The sequence below is a fragment of the Lycium ferocissimum genome, chromosome 5 (genome assembly GCF_029784015.1).
Source record: "Lycium ferocissimum isolate CSIRO_LF1 chromosome 5, AGI_CSIRO_Lferr_CH_V1, whole genome shotgun sequence".
Classification (NCBI taxonomy): domain Eukaryota; kingdom Viridiplantae; phylum Streptophyta; class Magnoliopsida; order Solanales; family Solanaceae; genus Lycium; species Lycium ferocissimum.
The window spans coordinates 194,283-214,346 of NC_081346.1; the positions used below are offsets into that span (position 1 = coordinate 194,283).

Below are 20,064 nucleotides of genomic sequence, written 5' to 3' on the forward strand. Positions count from 1 at the left end.
ATCGACACTAATAATTACATATTGTATATTAATGCAGTCCATATTTAAGTCCTACAACTATTTGGGCTAAAGCTAATTCGTTGAAAATAGCCCGATTCATTTACCCAATTAGCCACCAATTTTCGGATTAACCCAATAAACAGTCCAAAATTCGGACCCGACCCGTTCATCTAACAAAAGGAAACCATTAGGGTTTCCACTCTTTTCATCCGCCTCCCTTCCCCTCTTCTCTCTCTTCCTTCGTCTTCCTCTCTGTCACCTCCCTCTCTCTCCCACGCGCCTCTCTCTTTCCTCAGCCGAAAATGGCAACCCACAGAACCCCTTTCATTCCCCACAGTCCTTGCATGGTTGATTCGGGAAACGAGTTAATGCCCTGCACTCTCTCGTCAGTGCTTTAAACCGTTGACGAGTTGAGATTTTGTTGGTTTCCTTTCTCCTCTGCTTCGATCTGAAAATGTATTAATGATCTTTGTCGATTGGTGAGGTAAAATTTGTTTTCTTGTCAGCTGCTTTTCGTCTTTCGGGTACGATCTTTAATCGTTTTTTGTCTTCTTCATCTGTTTTTTTCTGATTCAACAACAGAAAAGACCTTAACATTGATTTGAAAATAGTTGACCAAAAATCCCGCCTAAATGAAACCCTAGAATCCCCCTATAAATAATGGTTTCTGTTAATTCATTGGAACAAGTTCGGGAGCCATAAAAATTCCCCCCTAAGAAATATAAGTTTTAGTCGCCTAGAATGCACTAAAATATCAGTCTTTTTTTTAGCAATCTCAATCTTGTTTTAATATCGAGTCAAAAATATTAAATCCGGTTCTGTTTTTGTCCTTGATATTTGTTCGAATCCGAGCACACACAAGTTCGGATTTGTTGGTGTTTCGAGTTAGATCGAAAGCCCCGCGCCTCACTTCGCTGCACCCGAAGAAGGTAAATTTCTGCCATTTAGTCATTTTGGGTTTTATTTGTTGTTTTCTCACAGTGCTTTAAGTTGGCCGTTTAGCTTAATCACCCGCCATTAGTAATTTTAAGCATGCTTATAGTATACTTGGCTGCCATTGTAGTTTTTTTTTAAAAAAAAAATGTGATCATAGCCTAATGTAGTTCTGCATGCTTATTTGTGTTTTAGTTAAACTCCAGTTATGTAGGATAGGGTAATCGTTGTATACCTATCTTGATGGTTAGTCCTCTAATTGTTAGTGGTTTGAGCATGATTTATAGCGATTTAGTTCGCTGTTAGCTAGTTCCTTTGCTGCTAATAGTCTAAGTATGATTAAGTGGTTAGGGTTGTTTTGGTTGATTAGTTCAGCATGTTAGCCCAACTGCCTTAAAGTATTCTTTAGGTCAATATTTATGTTGAATAAGTATTCTATGTTGATTAATCTGGCTGTCATGATAAGGTTGGCCATTCCGTAATGAAAAATAAGTGTTGTCATGTGTTTAGTTTGGTATTAATTATATCAGTTTAATCATGGTTAATATGTATTAACATCTGATTATATCCGCTTAGCCTCACGTAGCAGCAAGCATGTGTTCTAGGTATGCTCTAGATTAGCCTGAATATAATGAACATGTGTTAGCGTGTGTTTTTTTCAGCTCAATATTAATAAGAATACCATGATGGCTTTTGTGATGTGTTGACTAGTTGATTATGCACCCTGAGATTTAAAACAGTAGTGAAATGTTTGTTAACTGTAATTTTCCCTCCTCCTCCTTTGCTGTTCAGCCCCTATTCGATGTGATTTTTTTTTTTTTTGCATTTCCTGTTTGTTTCCAGTTCTGTTGCTATCTTGATAGTTTCAATTAATCTTTTTTAGCTTTGTTTGCCACTCGTTTAAAGTCCAACATGGTTTAGTTGATTTGATTTTATAAACATTTTGGTATTATGCAGTTTGGTATGCGAATGAGAAGTATGAATCATTTACAGCTTTTAGTATTCTTTCTATCTGTTAAAAAAAATGATTTAGTTTAAGAAGATACTCAAAGTATGGGCTGTTAGATAATGTGATTTAGTCTTTGGATGTATATGGGTTTTAGTTTACATTCCAGTTTTCAGTTTGAACCTATTCTCATCTTCAGTTGAACAGTCGGCCTTTAGTTTTTCTTTTCTTCTGTCGCAATTCCAATGGTGTATTCTCTGTGGTTATGGTCCAAAATGGTTTAACATTAGCTCTCTAAGTCTTGCTCTAGTTCAAATAATTCTGGGCGTATGCGTTGCTTATTTATTTTCAAGTAGTTACTAAATATCGGGTTCTTATTTATTCCCCCTATTGCTATAATGGAACGATTCATTGCTAAAAATTAAGCTCTGTCCAGTTCTGTGACCGAGTTAAAAATCAAGTTTATGCTTAAATTAGGATAAAAATGTATGAGTTCCCCGGTCCATGTGTTCTGTGTTTGTTTCTTTTCTCTAAATAAGACGGAGACTACTTTCTATGCGCCATTTTGAGGAAAATTGACCCTTAGTAATAAGATCTCATTTTTCCTGGAGCGTTTGACTTGAGTTTAAAGGTAATTACCAAACTTCGGCTTTCTTTTTTTTTTTTCTTCTTGATTAAATGCCACAAGTAACTAGGCATTATTTGCTAAATGTTAGTTTGAATCCTATTCTACCCGAGGTGTCAAAGTTTTAATGTTAAAAGGAGTGATGTTATAAATAGTCAGTGTAGCAAGAATTGTTATCCAGTTTGGTTACTTATTTTTTCTTGTTTCGTTTCTCGTTGCTTTCAACTGCTGTTGTTGTTCTTACTGTGGCTTCAATTTACACCTCAAAGCCTGTGTCTTTTTCATCTACTTTAGCAGCAATTCCTAGTGTTTTTTTTTTTTTTTTTTTTTAAAGGCTCTTTATTACCTTTATATGGGTTTGGCGTTTACTGCTTTTGCTCGTACCAAGTTGTGTATCAATTTGGTGTTAGATGTCTTTGTGTGCAAAGTATATTTGAGTTCATTACACTTCCTTCTTTTAAGTTATGAAATTCTGCATTACTGAGTATCTAGACTCATACTAATCCTTATCTTTCTTTTATGCATGACCATATCATACGAGTCCGAAGGACTCGTTCTTCTTCCGCATTCGGTGTTGGGCTGAAAGCCCAACATAATCTCGTTCGAGTCATCTCTGCCCAGCCCTCTGCCCGCAGCGAAATATATACAAAAATTATTTCTGGGCTAAGCCCAACAGCAACAGCCACAGCAGTCTAAAAAATATAATTGGGCCAAAGTCCAACAGTAATGGATTTGCAGCAGTTCAAAGAATGGGCTGAACCCATTCAATTTTATTATTCCTCCATTTTTATTTCTTTTATGCATTTAATTTGTATTGCATGACTAACATTTTGTTAATTTAGATAAACCTTAGTGAAATTATTAGGTTTAGTTTTAGTAGTGGGTAGTTAGTTTAAGGAAGACCAAAAATTAATTTCATAAGTTTTATTCTCTTCTTTTTATGTTAAAATTATTTATAATGTTTAATATTTATTTTTTTATTGGGAATAATGGATTTGCAAAATGGCATGACTATATATTTCAAATAAAAGGGAATCATATTTTTATCCTAAACATTTCAAAACGTCACTAATATGCAAGTATAAACTCAAGTGTATTTTATAAATAACTTTTCAAGTTTAAATCAATCATCTATTTTTTTAGCTAAGCACAGTTAGTAAAAATAATAAAAAGGATAAAGAAGAACCGCATTTTCGTCTACTCATATGCAAACTATCTTTTGCAAGTTTTATTTTAAAATAGCATTAGTATTTAAAATTATATCAACATTTACAAGTTTTATTTTAAATGGCATTTGAAATTCCTTTTTCATGCAAATTATCACATTTTCTATAAATTTCATCCTAAATAGCATTTTATTTAAAGCCTTACATTAATATTTATAAATATTATTTTAAAATAGCGTTATTATATTTTCTTTTAAAATCTTAGCGATATTTACAAATTATTTTCTTGATTTTTAAATATTATTTTTGCGTCTTTAACCTTAATTAATTAACCTAAGTTTGGTCGGATAACGTAAGTTAACGGATTCTAAAGGATGCCTAACCCTTCCTTTAGGATAATATAGAACCCTTACCTAGAATCACACTTGGCTAAACGGGTATTAACGGAGTTAGTTTTACCTTAAGTTAATAATTAGGTGCCCTAATTCACCCTAAAATTAATTAGGTGGCGACTCCTTAAATAAAACGAATAGGAATCACCAAAATGTTATACCCTAATCTAACCCGGTTAAATGGGGTGTAACAAGCATGGCGTGCTAAAGAAAAGGCTATGACGGAGTTACGGGGCGAGCCAGCCGAGTCATACAAGAAATTGCCGGGATACGTATACATTTTGGATAAAACATACCCACGTTCTCACATAAGAATGAAGAAAACATCTGAAAATGAGTTCTTGTATCTTTTTGTAGCATTGTATGTCTTTATAAAGGGGTTTGAATGTTGTCGACCCATAGTGGTTGTAGATGGCAGCCACATCAAAATAGCATACAATGGGACATTTGTTTCAGCGAGCACGATGGATGGTGCAGGTATTTCAAAATCGATCATTTTAGTTATATAAAAAGCTCATAGAACTCAAAAAAAAAAAAAATTATGTATTCAACTGATTTTGCAGGGAATATACTACCTTTGGCGTATGGCGTGATTGATTCAGAAAATGATAAGTCTTGGACATGGTTCTTCGAACAATTCAAGGAAGCTTATGGGCTACGGGAGAGCATGTGTGTTGTATCTGATAGGCATGAATCCATCATCAAGGCCGTATCCAAAGTATATCCTAATGTTCCCTATTTTGTACGCATATGGCATCTTTGGAAGAATGTATACAATAAATATAGAAAGAGTGACAAGGTGCTGAGTGGGGTGTACTATGCAATGGCAAAAGCGTATACACAGGATGAGTTTGACATGCTAATGGAAAAGGTTGCGACGGTGGATATTCGTGTAAAGGATTACTTGGAGATAGCCGGAAGGGAAAAGTGGTCTAGGCTTTATGCTCCAGTCAACCGAGCATGGACAATGACGTCTAATATTGCTGAGTCTATCAATTCAGCTCTCGTACAAGCAAGAGAATTGCCAATATTTGATTTTCTGGAAGAAGTTAGGATTATGTTTGGGCGCTGGAATTTCACTAACCGACAAAATGGTTCATATACATTCACAACACTTGGGAAGAAATTCAATGAAATGCTTTCCATTAATGAGCGTAAATCTGCACGCATGACGGTTAGTTTCTGTGTATCTGTTTGTGTATTTAATTTCTTTGGTATATTTCATGGTCTGTATGCTTCTTATATTTATATATTAGTCGAAATACGCCTGTAACATGCTAATATGTTTTTGTATGGTTTCTCAGGTAATACCATCAACCGAATACGTGCACACGGTAATTGATGAGGGGCGGCGTTTCATAGTTTGTATTGAAAAGAAGACATGCAGTTACAAAGAGTTTCAGATGGAGGAGATTCCCTGCCCACATGCCTGGGCTGTTCTTAAGAAAAAAAATCTGACAGCCGACAACTATTGCTCAAAAATATACAAACCTGAAACTGTGATGAAGACTTATGATATCCCAGTTTATCCTCTACCCGATGAGAGTGAATGGAAAATACCTGGATACATTTTGGAAGAGGTAGTTTTTCCACCGAGATACAAGAGACCTCCTGGAAGGCCAAAGAAGAAGCGTGATAATTCTTTATCTGAATGGTTTTCAACTAAACGTACAAATTCGTGTAGTAGGTGTGGACATGTTGGACGCAATAGGCGTTCTTGTACAAATGAGCCTCGAAGAAAGTAGTTGGTGTTTCCGTTCTAAATCTTGCTTTCTAATGTTTTTCGATATTGGACCAAATCAACTTCAAAGGACTATTGTCGTTTACGTTCCCTGATTTTTGGTCCTGTATGTTTGTTTGGAACACTGAATAAAGGAAACGATTTTATATGAAAGCATTGAAGTGTTTGTGGTGTATTTTGTTCATGATTTAAAACTGTACCAATACTAAAGTTTAGTACTTAAACAATACTAAAGATCTGAAAGCAGAAACAGATTGTTTGAAGGAATGATATGTATCAACTATGTTCTGCAGCTATTTGAATGATTTGTATCCAAAATATCTCAGAAACCAGAATACAATTTTATGTGGATAAAGTTTTAAGTGGATACATTACTGATTGCAGATATACAAAATCTTGTTTGGCTGTATTCAACATATGCTGATTTCATATACAGCTATGTGTGAATACAACTCTGCATACAAAAAATAACTAGTTGCACTAACTTGTATCCAGTATATTTTGAATCCAAAATACACCTTTTGTGTGAATACAGCTTTGTGTGGATACATTACTGAGTGCAGATGCAAATTCTGTCTGTGGATGTATTCAACATCTGCTGATACTAGATACAGCAACGTGTGAATACAACTCTGAATGCGTATACAACTATTTGCATTAAATTGTAGCCAAGATATTCTGAATCCCAAAATATAATTTTGTGTGAATACAAATTTTTAAGCGAATACATTATCGAGTGCGTATACAATTTTGTGTGGGTGTATTTAACATATGTCGATTACGGATACAACTATGTGTGAATATTACTGTGAATGCAAAATAATTGCTGCTTCATTCGATGAAATGCACGACCAAAAGTTTCTTAACTACAAGGTGTGTGTCCTCATTTTATTCAAATAACCATCAAAATTGTGTATTGTGTATTCATACTATGAGATACAACACTGTATCCAACATATGTTGTATCACACGAAAATGATTCAACTCTGAATACAACTATGAGATATAACAAAACATAAATACATTGTAAAAAATCAGAATGTATTCATTAAAAGAGTAACTGAACATTGAGTATTCATACTAACAATTGCCTTTTAGTCATCAAAAAGTCAACAACATAAAGGATGAAAACACCATCATAATCGTTTTACACCAAGAAACTTGAATCTAATTAACTATGTTTAATTCAACTTGATCAAAATCTATCGCTGCTCTAACTGGCTTTAGAGGAGCCTCATTGTCGCTTACGGCATCGACTTCAATCTTCTTCTGAGCGTAAACCCACAAAAGATGCCATATCTCCTTCGAAGTAACTCGCATCAAGATCTTTCAAAGGAATAGCTTCTTCGTGACTCAAATACTCCACAAATGCAACAACATATATCCCGTAGTCCCTACAAATATGAAAAATATATGTATTTTAAAACAATAATTTATCTGCGTATATGTAAGTATAGAGAATAAAGAAACGAACGTACATGCTTTACGGGACTTTGTTGTGGCGGCATTGTCAACAAACACAACTTCAAACTTATCACCCGTGCTTTGTCTTTGTATGCCGGTGATGAGTAAAATCAATTCCTTTTTTTTCAACATAAGTCGGTGAGATGTAAGTACGCAGGCAACGCGAGGCCGCTTTGTCTATTTCCGCCTTAACAGCTGCATCATGACCCGCTGATCGGTAGGAGTCATAAACATATAAACGTCTGTCCATGAATGATAAGACTGCCAACAGCCAATGATTTTTATCTTTCATGTTGACTGGGATAAATACATAGTCAACAAAATGCCACGGGACAGTGCATTGCAACCGGTGGCCTTTCACGTATTCACATAAAATATCTTCCTGTTTTCCACCGCTTGTTGCACCATTCGTATCAAGATACACTTTGTTTATTACATCAATTTTTGTCATGAAAACACAACGACAATGGTAAACTTGAATTTGCTACTTCGTGTCATACTTTGCTTTTTTCGAAGTAGTAAAAGATGACATCAATGTGTCGTATAAAAAAAGTATACAAACAAGCGTGGAAGACATACTAATATATACCGTATTTGAAAATAAAGATACATCGCACCTCATCATTCCACATCCGTCCATCCATTACAAAAGGTAGAACCAATTTTTGTCATTGCTTTTCTGAATACCAAAGTCCATAAAATTTGGCAGTGTTGCCTTTCCTTTTTTGTAATGGTCCTCTTTGTTGTTTCTATAAAGTAGATACAAAATACATGTAACAAAATTATTGAAAACAATCTATTAAAACAACTAAGTGTGGTAGATAAAATAACTTACTTAGTATCATGTCTAACAAGCAACCCCTCCCTCAACCATTTTGAGAATTCAGCAAAGAGCTTTTCATCATGTCGCCCCGTGATGGAATTATTCTCGAATGGGTGTTTTTTTGTCTAATATCTCGTCTACCTTAGCTGAACTACCGCTTGAATTCAGTTAAATCAAATTAAAATACAAGAAAAAATGGAATACAAGCATACAAAAATGAAATATGCAATAACACAAACCCGAAGTTGAGCCAAAATTTGTCATATAGGGGGATATTTGCAATGGCTCGGGACGCCTATCTTTACGCAATGTCATCACAATTCTTGATATGGTATTTTGAGATGGAAGCAATTCGTCCGCCAACTCAAACTGAGCCACATGTTGTAGTCCCTGAACAATCTGTTTGTCATCACCGATGTTCTGCTTTTTCTCTAGTTTTGGATCAGCTGCACCATCACAACCGTAGTAGACGATACACCTTCATCGTGGCGTAAATGGACGCTTTTGTCACCAATCGATATGGGACTCTTCATTGCTATGCATGACATCAAGAGCAATGTGACAACATCAATCGTTCTTTGGGATGTCTCAATTAGGATCCGAGATCCGAAGACCTACGATAACATTAGATGACAGCTTTTTTGCGAATTAAGCAAACTATAAAACAAGCACCAAAACTTTGAACACAAGAGTTATAAAACAAAGATTAAATATGGTTTAATACCTTTGATTCAATGTGTTGTCCAAAATGACACCTCCTTCGTGAATCTCCCTCCAGTATCGCCTCATCGTATCTCCACTAGAATTACCCTTGGTGACACAAGATCCCCCATTAAGCCCTATGTGTAAGGAAATACAGTATTAACATTGTATCGATGTTCAAAAAATTGTCAACTGTATCTATATATACATGTTGTTAGTAGTGAATACATTAAGTTGTATTTGTTTGCAGATTTAATTATATACAGTAATATATACACAGTATACTTATATTCATGTATACACATACAGTCAGTTGTATCAAAATATCGGTATTCGTATACACAGACAGTACATATGTAGCTTAAGTTGTATTCATGTATACAGCCAGTTCGATAATCAAGAAATATTCTATTCGTTTTGCAGATTTATTCATATACAGTCATATATACACAGTAAATTATATTCATATATACAATCATGTATACAAATACAGGGTATGCAACCACTTGTGTTCTCAAGTTGTATTCATGTATACAGAGTACATATCTAAATGGAGTTGTATTCATGTATACAGTCAGTGCAGTTGTATTCATTTATATTCATGTTGCACATAATTAGACATCAACAAAATTGAAATACAATGAAATATAAATAAAGAAAAATCCAAGAAAAATGACAAGATGGGAAGCTGGTAACAGTGAATATGCCCCAGAAAAAGGGACAGACTTTTGAACAACAACATTGTTGCACATTTTTAGTAGCTTCAAACTAACACTAACATTAGGAATTCTCAAGCCTTCATCAACACAGAGTTGAGGGTTGCCTTCCAACTTCAATTTTTCTCCAACTTTAGACACAAATTTAGCAGTAAATGGAAATCTGCCACTCAAATTATTGTTCTCCAAATGTAACTCATTCACATACTCCAATGACCCAAACTCTTCAGGCAATGTACCTTCCAACTTGTTATTATCAAGTCCCAAATAACATATGTTTTTCAAGGACACCCCCATGTAAAAGAATATTCCCAATTAGTCTTGTTCTTGATAATCCCATACCCACAATACCCCCAAGATTCTCCCATATTTTTGGAATTTCCCTCCAAGATAGTTTCCACTTAGATACACTTCCTCAAACTAGACATCTCTCCTAGGAACAATGGAATCCCTAATTGGAAAACGTTATAACTCAAATCCAAAAACTCCAAACTCTTTAAACAATTCAAACTTTCAGGTATTCCCCCACAAAGCCTATTGGAACTTAAGTCAAGTTTCAAAAGGTGAGTAATACTGATAAAAATGCTGATAGAGACAAATTACCTCAGTTGGAATATGAGTTGTGCAAGTCTCATTTTGATTTGGTGGTGTATCGAAGATGTTGTCATCAATCGAGCGATGTATTCCAATGTCATGCGTCGAAATGGAGAACTTCGTAAGGAAAAAAAAATGTATATTTATTTGACTTGAATATAGTAGTGTTTTTAATTGTTTTGTTTTACCTTGTCCGAATCATTATTCCCTTTGATAGCTTGAAGAACATTTGTGAAGTTGTCATTGATCGTTGTGCGAAGATCATTCATTCAAGATCATTAAACTCGTCCTTGACCTAAATTTTGAATTAAATATCAATATAGTATGCTTATCATACACTTTCAAAACACATGATATAAAAATAATTGAAAGCTATAAATTACTCTTACCAACTTCTTAAAATCATCAAATTCTTGCCTTATGAGAGACAACTTGTCTTGTTTGTTGGTTGTCGGGATGTCATGCTGGACAAATGGGGTTTTTGGATGCACTGGCATTTTAGATTGTACAAAAGGCATCTTCCCAGAGGTATTAATGTTGGAAGTTGGAACTGTTTGGGAGAGGACTTGTTTTTCGACGAAGAACCTCCAATGTGTCTCTCCTTACGTTTCTTGTGAGGTGGGGTAGAACTAAAATCATCAAAATCATCATCTACAAGCATAGGGGCATTGGTAGTTTGTGCCACACCAATGACAAGCGGAGGCAATTGAAGACAAACAACCTCATTAATGGTCGGCACTATGTTGTCAAATGAATGCATCTCCTAAGCAACATTTCAATTTCTGTCAGTATGTGTATAAAAATATATAATGCAATTTGTTGTGTATTTGTAATTTATATGCATGCACCATTTTATGTATTCATGATTATGTATGTATACAAATTAATATAGAGAAATTAAGATACAAAATTCAAAGAGTAGGAACAACAAATTATCGGGCTGTTATCTTCTTTAAACATGCCGTCCATCGTGTCTTTAAAAGTTGGTTGGCTTTTACGGTCCTCCAATTAAGAATTTGGGATGTTGTCACCCGACTTAACCGGCAAAGAGTGTTGTCAACACATGTACAAGCAACACGCAAGTGGGCATTCCATGAAGCCTATAAAACTTTTTCTCAACAATCATCTTCTGGGCCGATACTTTTGATCAAATCGCGTAACGCTAACTTTACCCTACGGGAAATCCCCGTATCTACAGCTCTCCACCAATTCAAAATGTAGCCTTGGTATCCTTGTAGCATTCTTCTCATTGGACAAGATATACGTATGTATGAAATATAATATAGCAATCTTAACGGCATCGCCATCATCGAGGCCCCAATTTTTGTCCATGAAGCAATCAACCAAATCGCCTTTTTGGCAATTTTTTAGAACCACCAAAATATTGTTCCAATGTCCTGTTTTTCCGTTTTCGGTTGACTTTAAAATCGTCTTCATCGCCAATACACTTCAAACCAGTAATGAGTGCGAATTCTCTAATAGAAAAGCGCAGTTCCCTGCCATTTATGTCCATCAAAAAAGCATCGGTAGAACTATCCGTGAGCTCTCTCACCATGCAGCACCTCAAAATCTGTGCTTGGACCTCACAAGTTTCGCGTATCCGGAGGAATACACCAAAGCAAGTATCCCCGAATAATTTGTACCGCTTCATCGGTTAGTTTGTCCTTAAGTCGTTTAAATACCTCCGTATTTGTGTAACAACTCATGTGCACCGAACGTGTAGGAGGATCTTTCACAAAGAACCGATTAAATACAATATCGATAAAAACATGATCAATGATATAGTATATCAAATCTAAATACAACATATATATACATATATCTATTTTTTGCACTGTGTTCACAGCTATGTTGTCACACCCACTACAAAGTAAAATACAAATACAAAAACTCTAAAAAAGGTAAATGGCAAGGTGCATAATGTAGAATACTCATTACAAAATATATTGTATCAAATCTAAATACAGACATTTATACAGTGTATCCATTTTTTGGATTGTGTTCACAGCTATGTTGTATTCACCCCCACTACAAAGTAAAATACAATAACTCTATAAAAAGGTAAATGGCAAGGTGCATAATGTAGAATACTCATTACAAAATATATTGTATCAAAACTAAAATACTCAATTTATACAGTGTATCCATTTTTTTGACTGTGTTCACAGCTATGTTGTATTCACCCCCACTACAAAGTAAAATACAATAACTCTAAAAAAAGGTAAATGGCAAGGTGCATAATGTATACAATATATTGTATCAAAACTAAAATACTCAATTTATACAATGTATCTATTAGCATTGTATTTTCACCGGTAAAATCATATACAATCACATACACAGAATATGACATTGTATTTCACGACTAAAATCAAATTAACATACCCTATCAATAAAAATGGGAAAAATTGTATCAAACATTGAAAAACTAAAAATACACAGATACATTGTATTCATAACTTCATGAAAATAAATACAAGACTCTCCATCGTCTTTTCGAGGCGCATCTACAACAATATTTTTTCCCTTGCTCCCTGAAGCGTCATCGATGAGTTTTCTCCGCTTATCAGTACTAGGTACGGATGCTTTCGAATTTGATGGAGTCTGAACTACATCTTTTCGTTTGATACTACTACTCAAGCAGCCATTCTAGCAACAAGAGCTCGCAATTTCTTGTTCATCTTGAGAGATACACAAATCAAAGGATGGAGCATCATCAAAATACCGCACATTATTGGGTATACCTCTAGTTATTCGTATTGAGTGCTTCCGTCTGCCATTAACCCCAAATTCGAAGCTTCTTCAAAAAACCCTAACAATGGCAGACACTTTTTTGCATACAAAACGCAAAAACCCTGGCAATGAAGTAAAATTTGTTCATTAAAATTATAGAGGGCAAGATTGTAGAGAACAAAATACACAATAGAAAACTAAAAAACTACCCAATAACTTACCTATTAGTGCACGGCTACAATTTAGGATGAGTGAATCTAAAGTGAGGATCGTGTGTATGGAAATGGAGAAAAATTCGAGAAGATTGCTACAGGTGACGAGAGAGAAAAATGGTTTGAAAAGTGTGAAATGGGACACGTATTTCTTTTACCTTGTTTTACCGTGTCGATTATTAAATGTGATTAACATATTGATGTTTGCTATGGAAAGTAATTAAAACAAACTATAGCTACTAAATATAATTATCTAGTATAAGTTTGTCATGCCATGTAAAAATCCCATAATTTTATTAGGCTTTCCCATGGCATTTTTTTGCGCGGATTGCCCTTCTTTTGGGGTGGTCTTTAAATTTTGCCCCTCAAATTTGTGGTCTTTAAATTTTGCCCCTCATATTTGTGGTCTTTAAGTTGTGCCCTTCGCTTGGAAAGGTGGGCGAATACATGAAGTTTCGGGTTCGAACCCCCGCTCAAGCATAAAATAAAAAAATAATTTCGCAAGGCAGATCGGGGAGTTTATGCCGGATTCGGCATACAATCCTTAAAGAAAAACTAAAGTTATGCCGGATCCGCATAATTAAAAGTCCGCCCCATAAGGCGTAAATTTTCCTAAGACATAGTTTAGTTATGCCTTACGGGGTGTAATTTTAGTTAAGGCATAACAAAATTATGCCCCATAAGGCAAGAACTTTCCTTAAGGCATTAACTTTGCCTTATAAGGCAAAGTTTAAGTTATGCCTTAAGAAAAGTTTCGCCTTACGTGGCATACTTTTAGTTATGTCTTTGGGGCATACTTTTTAGTTAAGGCATAACTAAAAGTTTATCTTGAAAAGTAAAAAAATAAATTAAAAAAAAATAAATATATATATATATATATGTATATGCCTCAAGGCAAAGTCTGCCCCCTCCGGCAGACTTTTAGTTAAACATAGCTAAAAGTCTGCCCCCTCCAGCAAAACTTTTAGTTAAACATAACTAAAAGTCTGCCCCCTCCGGCAGACTTTTAGTTAAACATAACTAAAAGTCTGCCGGAGGGGGCATAGCAAAATTTAAACTTTGCCTTATAAGGCAAACTTTTAGTTATGCCTTAAGGAAAACTTACGCCTTATGGGGCATACTTTTAGTTATGTTTTATGGGGCACACTTTTAGTTAAGGCATTACTAAAAGTGTTACCTTGAAATGTTAAAAATATATATATATATATATATATATATATATATATATATGCTTCAAGGCAAAGTCTGCCGGAGGGGGCATAGCGAAATTTAAATTCTGCTTTGCAATTTTTTTTAAAAATTTTTGACTGAACGGGAGTTCGAACCCGGAACCTATGGGTTTTAGCCGAAGGGCAAAATTTAAAGACCACAAATATGAGGGGCAAAATTTAAATACCACCCCAAAAGAAGGCCTAGAGTCTTTTAACTTGTTTATGCAAGTAAATACCCAATATCGAAACTTGTTTTACTAAACATTTAATGAAAGATTAATAGCTTTAAAATAGCTTTAATATTTATAAGACATTCTTTGGAAGACTGCGATAGCTTGGGTACCTTCTGTGTGTAATTCTCATGTGTATTTAAAGGACATTCATTTCGAACATTGATCTTTACAATATGCATTTACAATTCATAACCTTGTCCATCGTCATGTTCCATTATACATGTCTTACAAAATTACATTTTAAAAAATCAGGTACAAAATAGACACCTGCGCTATCTGCAATCAGTCTTAAGCATGTCCGCGGAGGACATCGTTTCATTTTTATTCGTGTGCAGTAGACTTGCATACTGTACTGTAATATTATGCTGCAAAGCTAGTGGCCCAACCAAGTGGACGGTACAGGTTGGAACTTTTGCTTGGCGCATGCCAAAAGATCACAGTACTCCGCATGATTCAAGCAGTCGCGGAAGTCTGTAAAAAGCCTTTCAAACACTCTCCATTGGACTTTATAAGACCTTGAATACGGGAAAGGCAAGATCACCTGCAAAAATATTGAAGGACAGACGAAGCACTAAGTTATTAAAGAAAGCATGAAAACTGTTTGAAGTAAAGTAAGATAATTGCATCAAAAGACTCGAGAATGAAAGGGAAATATTTCACATGCTCTATTTGTTTTTATGCTTTTATCGTCCATCTTTAATTTTTGGATAGGTTCTTACATTCCAGTCCCTTACCACATAACAAATAAACTAGCAGATTAAACAACACAAAACTATCACAACAGTTTGATTTAATAACTATTGGACACAATCACACATCAAGACCACTGACTTGCATAACTCCAACGCCCAATTTTGACCTTAGAAAGATGATGCTCATCATAACAGGACAATCAATACAGGACAGACACAGTAATTATCAGAAGTACAACAAGGAATAGAAGATTCTCCAAATTTGCTTACATCCCCTTCTGATGCAAGACGCTTTAGTAAATTAAATGTTTGTTCATTCTCCTCCATGTTGTCAATCACAGCCAGCCAGATTATTGAAGCAAGCTCATGAGCTATGTCCCTTGACTTACCACAGGCAATAAACTGATCTGGAGAAGGAAGAAGACAAAACAATATTATAGGGTTGAGAAGTTAAATAATATGTTAATATCGGGGTAGTATGAGTGCAGAGAGCGTTAGACACTACATAGATCCATGCATAATATGGGACCATATCAAATTAGTTTTTGACCTAACGCCTACTATTATAGATGTACGGTGCATCTACACAGAAGAAGAGTGTAACCAAACCTTACAACAAAAGAGCATAACCAAACATAATCTTCTGTGTCTATACTTCCAGTTTCACTAGTTCACAAGAATCTAGCACAATCATATTCCTTGTCCGCCTTTTATCTTATAGTATTCATTTCTGGAGGGTATTGTGGAACAGTGTTAATGGTTGTAGTGGCTCCTTCCAATCTAGCATATTATACATTTGTTCGGTGTTCGTCAGGAGTTTTTTTTTTTTTTTTTCCAAGGTTTCTACACAGTGCAGGGATAATTGTGAGATGTCGAGAACCGCTAGACTCTTATGTTTCAGAAACAATTTATTTTGTACTTCAAATTTTTTATTGATCTATTCACCTTTCATTAGCTTTATGCTGTCGTGAAAACTTGGAAAGTAATACCTAGTAGGCTAGTAGAGGGTCCTGCCTGTTTTCGAACTAAAGAGATTGGAGTAACCTATCAAGACAGACTCTTTTTGCTATTATTCTTTAGCACGATGCCACGATGGTTCTTAACGTTTCCCTTGCCAGAAAAGGATTATGCTGATTTTCTACCTAGTTCATTTTTCACGAATATAACATTTTTGGCAATAAAGTATCATGATCCAAATGAGAACATGATTTCCTTTGTACGTGGATGGAAGTGCTAAAGCTTAGCGGTACAAATTCAGGAGATAAGAAAGGCAGACCAAGATTGTCATACTGAAATCCTCAGATCTGAAGTATCTATTTGGATTTGTTATATAAGAAACAGAAAGAGGTCCACCATAACAAGAAAAGAGGAATGGCAGAAATGTAGGTCATTAGCTGAGACTGCACCTATGATGGTTCCATGAAGTACTCCAGACAAAGGGGGCATTTTTGAAATTTCAAGCTGCTCTTTGAGAAATAAATAAACGTGACCAACAATCTCGTCGTCCAATTTTTCACCCAGTGAAAAGATCTGTTTGCTGATATATAATGCAGTATATCTCCTGAAACAAGGTAAATTGTCACTCATAGGAAAATACGAATTAAGACAAAAATTGATTTATCAAATCAAAGTACATTGAACTCAAATTAACTATTTTTATGACAAGGGAACCCGCAGCCGCTACCCTTCGGCTGCGCATAGGTTAAATCCCGCTCTTGTGCAATAGCCCACAAACCACACAGAAGAGATAACCCACACTAGGCAAGCCCCATGCGGCGAGCTCGACCCAAAGGCAAAGGCCCTGCTGTTGTAGGCAGGGGGTTTCGAACCTGAGACCTCCATTATGGAAGCCCCATGCCCAACCAACTGAGCCACCCTTGCGGGTAAACTCAAATTAACTATTAACCTCTAAATAAGCTTTTACCTTCAGTCTTATTTAGTTCAGAGTGCAGACCGACGTCACTGTCTGTTTTCTTAGAATATTAAGGAGGTATATCTATGTTCAAAGCTTACATAACCATAATCCTTTTGATCAGAGCTAACTTCATATGTTTCTTAACGTCTCGTGTCTATCTTATCATGACTAATGCAGGAATATGGTGATGCAGACAATCCACAGTGTCATGTTTTACCCAGAACAGATGAAATTTATCTTTTTTCAATATATATGGAATATTTTTAAGATAAAGGCAAAAGTCTTTTTCTCCCTCGAAAATGTCTTTGCAAGTAGGGTTGAAGAGGTTATGGTGAATTGTAAAAAGAGGTAGGTTAAAATAAGCAGTGACATTATTTTAGCATGAAATAGAAAGACAAAGAGAGACATTCGATATGGAAAACAAGTAGAAATGAAGTGAATGAATGAATCATGAGAAGTAATTTTATGAGATATCAGAATTCGATAATAAAAGAGTGCATGTCACCTTTTGGCCAAGCCTTGAGGAATAGGGCCTGGCCATCTGTTATCGCGGCGAGCCAGAGGAAAAGTCCTGAGAAGAGCAGCATTCCACAAGAAGTCTTGGCGAAAGAGATGAGCCCAGTGCTTCTTAACACAAGATAAATGTCCCCAGTCAGAGGTAGGGACGCGAATGAAAATTTCAACAAGCAGATGATCTGGAAGCTTCCCAAAAGCACAATCAGGAGGGACGTGGTTTGACATCACACTATATGCAATCATCAAATGAATAATTGGTTCTGAGTAAACCCAATTTGGAGCAATTTATGTACAACACAAGTTGAGAGAGTAATCCCTAGCTACTACAGCATAACGTGGGATTTAGGAGTAATGAAAGAATATATGGATGGTGGTGGAGTAATAATCTGCACGGAGGTAGGAAAATCAACTTTTTTAATTAAAAGACTGAAAACTAAATTTGGGAACATACATACCGATGATGATACTTCCTTTTAACCTCCTTCTCTCTCTACACTTCTTCCTTTTGACTTTGCCTGACCCACACCCTATCACCTCAAACTTATCACTTCTTTCTAACAATAATAAGTAGTAAATCAATTTAGAATTTGCTTGTCTTTACAATCCTAGGGAATGATTGCCCGTGTCAATTTAGAATTTGCTTCTTATCCGTCTTATGTTATTATTGATTTCTTATCCTTTTTTTACGTGAATAAATTTTACATAGAATAACTTAATCAAATGTTAATTGGTTTGTTTTGCATATAAAAGAACAACGTATTATTACATGGGTGAAAATCACTTTTACCCCCAACTTTACTTTACAAATCAAACTCCCCCTTCAATTATGAATAAGAGACATCCCTCTCCTTTATCCTAAGGAATATCTATTTTACCCTTGACATTTTCAATCCTCTATTTATGTAATATCTTTTTATATTATATAAAATTTAATATTTTTAACCTAGGTATTTATACATTTTTTATTTAAATTCATATTATAAGTAGAATAATCCATTTATGAATTTATCACAAAATCAAATATTACTTTTTATGATTGGTATTTTAATATTACATGCATTAAGTACACACTGACATTACCGTTTATTTTTACATATATATGTATGTGTGTGTGTATTGTCAATATATAAATGATTTTTGGTTGCCATTACTGGAATATTTTAAATTGTTACTTAAAATCATTTATAACATAAATAGATAATCTTTTAGGAATTTGTTACAGAATATATCTCTATTTTTATTAATTACTTTATATTATCTTCATTGAAATATATTTATAAAATAATTATTACATGTTATTTTTACTTGTATAAATAGATATCAGTGTTTTGATTATTATTAATAATAAAAAATTCTTATTCTTTTTATTTATTTCATTATAGAATTGCACTAAGTTATATACTCAACTAGTATTTCTCACTTTTCTTTTTCCGTCTCGAAAATAATATTTATTTTGTATAGGAAATTTGTTACATAAATTAAAGAGATTAAAAAAATCATGATTTTAAAGAAGTAAAAGAAAAAAAGACAAGTTGATAAAATAAGGGTAAAATAGGAATTTTAAAATGTCAATTAGGATAAAGGGGGGAGAATGACTATTGTTCAAAGTTGAGGGGGAGTTTGATTTTCACCCTATTATTTATTAGTGAATCATGTTTACCCTCATTGGAGTAGAATCTTATCTGTATCTGATATTTACATTAAGTTAAACAAATACTTGCTCCGTTCCTTTTTTGCTCTGTAAGTTTATAGGTTAACCAAGTTATATTCTGTAAAAGAAAATTCATAAGTTGGTTAATATATTTGTCTCAAAGTAACAATGTTGGTTCGTCCTATATAAATCTAATTGGACAAATTGATTAGGCCAACTTATACCATATGTATAGAAATATCGCTATTTGATTGATCTAAATTATCAGTGCCCTACTTGAAGTTGTACGTGACCGATCATAGGCTGTCAAATTTTTTTTGTCTTAGAATATGAAAAAACGCAAATGGGTCGGCTTTGACTAATTAGAATTCACTCAAAAATGTTCTCTTTTCCTTTGTAGATCAAATTTGTCTCTACCGATATTTTCTGGCTTAAAATCGCTCTTTAGAAATAACTCAAAAATATTTTTCTTCCACCTATGGTTTAAATTTTTCTCTTACGTTATTTTCAGATTTAAAATTGTCCACTACTATAACTCGGCCAACCAGGTATAAATATCCGATATTGCATGCGTAGAGATTCCAGTTGCCTTCCATACTGTGATTACCCAGTTGTATGCAATCCTCTGCAACAGAGTGGACGTTTGGAGTAAGAGACCAGCTGCAGGAGCAAAAAAATTGCAGTGCTTTATATGGTTTGGTGTAGTTGTATCTATATATATGTGTATATACCGACACTCTGTAATACGGTATATAGAAGAACTATTATACAAAGTGGATTGGTTGTTGGAAACTCGGGA

At 34.7% G+C, this 20,064-nt stretch overlaps 2 protein-coding genes across 2 annotated transcripts; one reads left to right on the forward strand and one right to left on the reverse strand.

Moving 5' to 3' along the window:
- Positions 1-4,376: 4,376 nt before the first annotated feature.
- LOC132058595 (uncharacterized) lies at positions 4,377-5,807 on the forward strand. The gene is made up of 3 exons (XM_059451052.1): positions 4,377-4,539; positions 4,626-5,236; positions 5,367-5,807. The coding sequence occupies exons 1-3, from the start codon at positions 4,377-4,379 to the stop codon at positions 5,805-5,807; spliced, it is 1,215 nt and encodes a 404-aa protein (XP_059307035.1).
- Positions 5,808-14,624: 8,817 nt separating this feature from the next.
- Positions 14,625-17,895, reverse strand: LOC132055232 (uncharacterized). The gene is made up of 4 exons (XM_059446941.1): positions 17,604-17,895; positions 16,590-16,744; positions 15,454-15,590; positions 14,625-15,032 (listed from the first exon to the last, which is right to left on the reverse strand). The coding sequence occupies exons 1-4, from the start codon at positions 17,855-17,857 to the stop codon at positions 14,865-14,867; spliced, it is 714 nt and encodes a 237-aa protein (XP_059302924.1). The 5' UTR covers positions 17,858-17,895; the 3' UTR covers positions 14,625-14,864.
- Between the last annotated feature and the right edge of the window lie 2,169 nt (positions 17,896-20,064).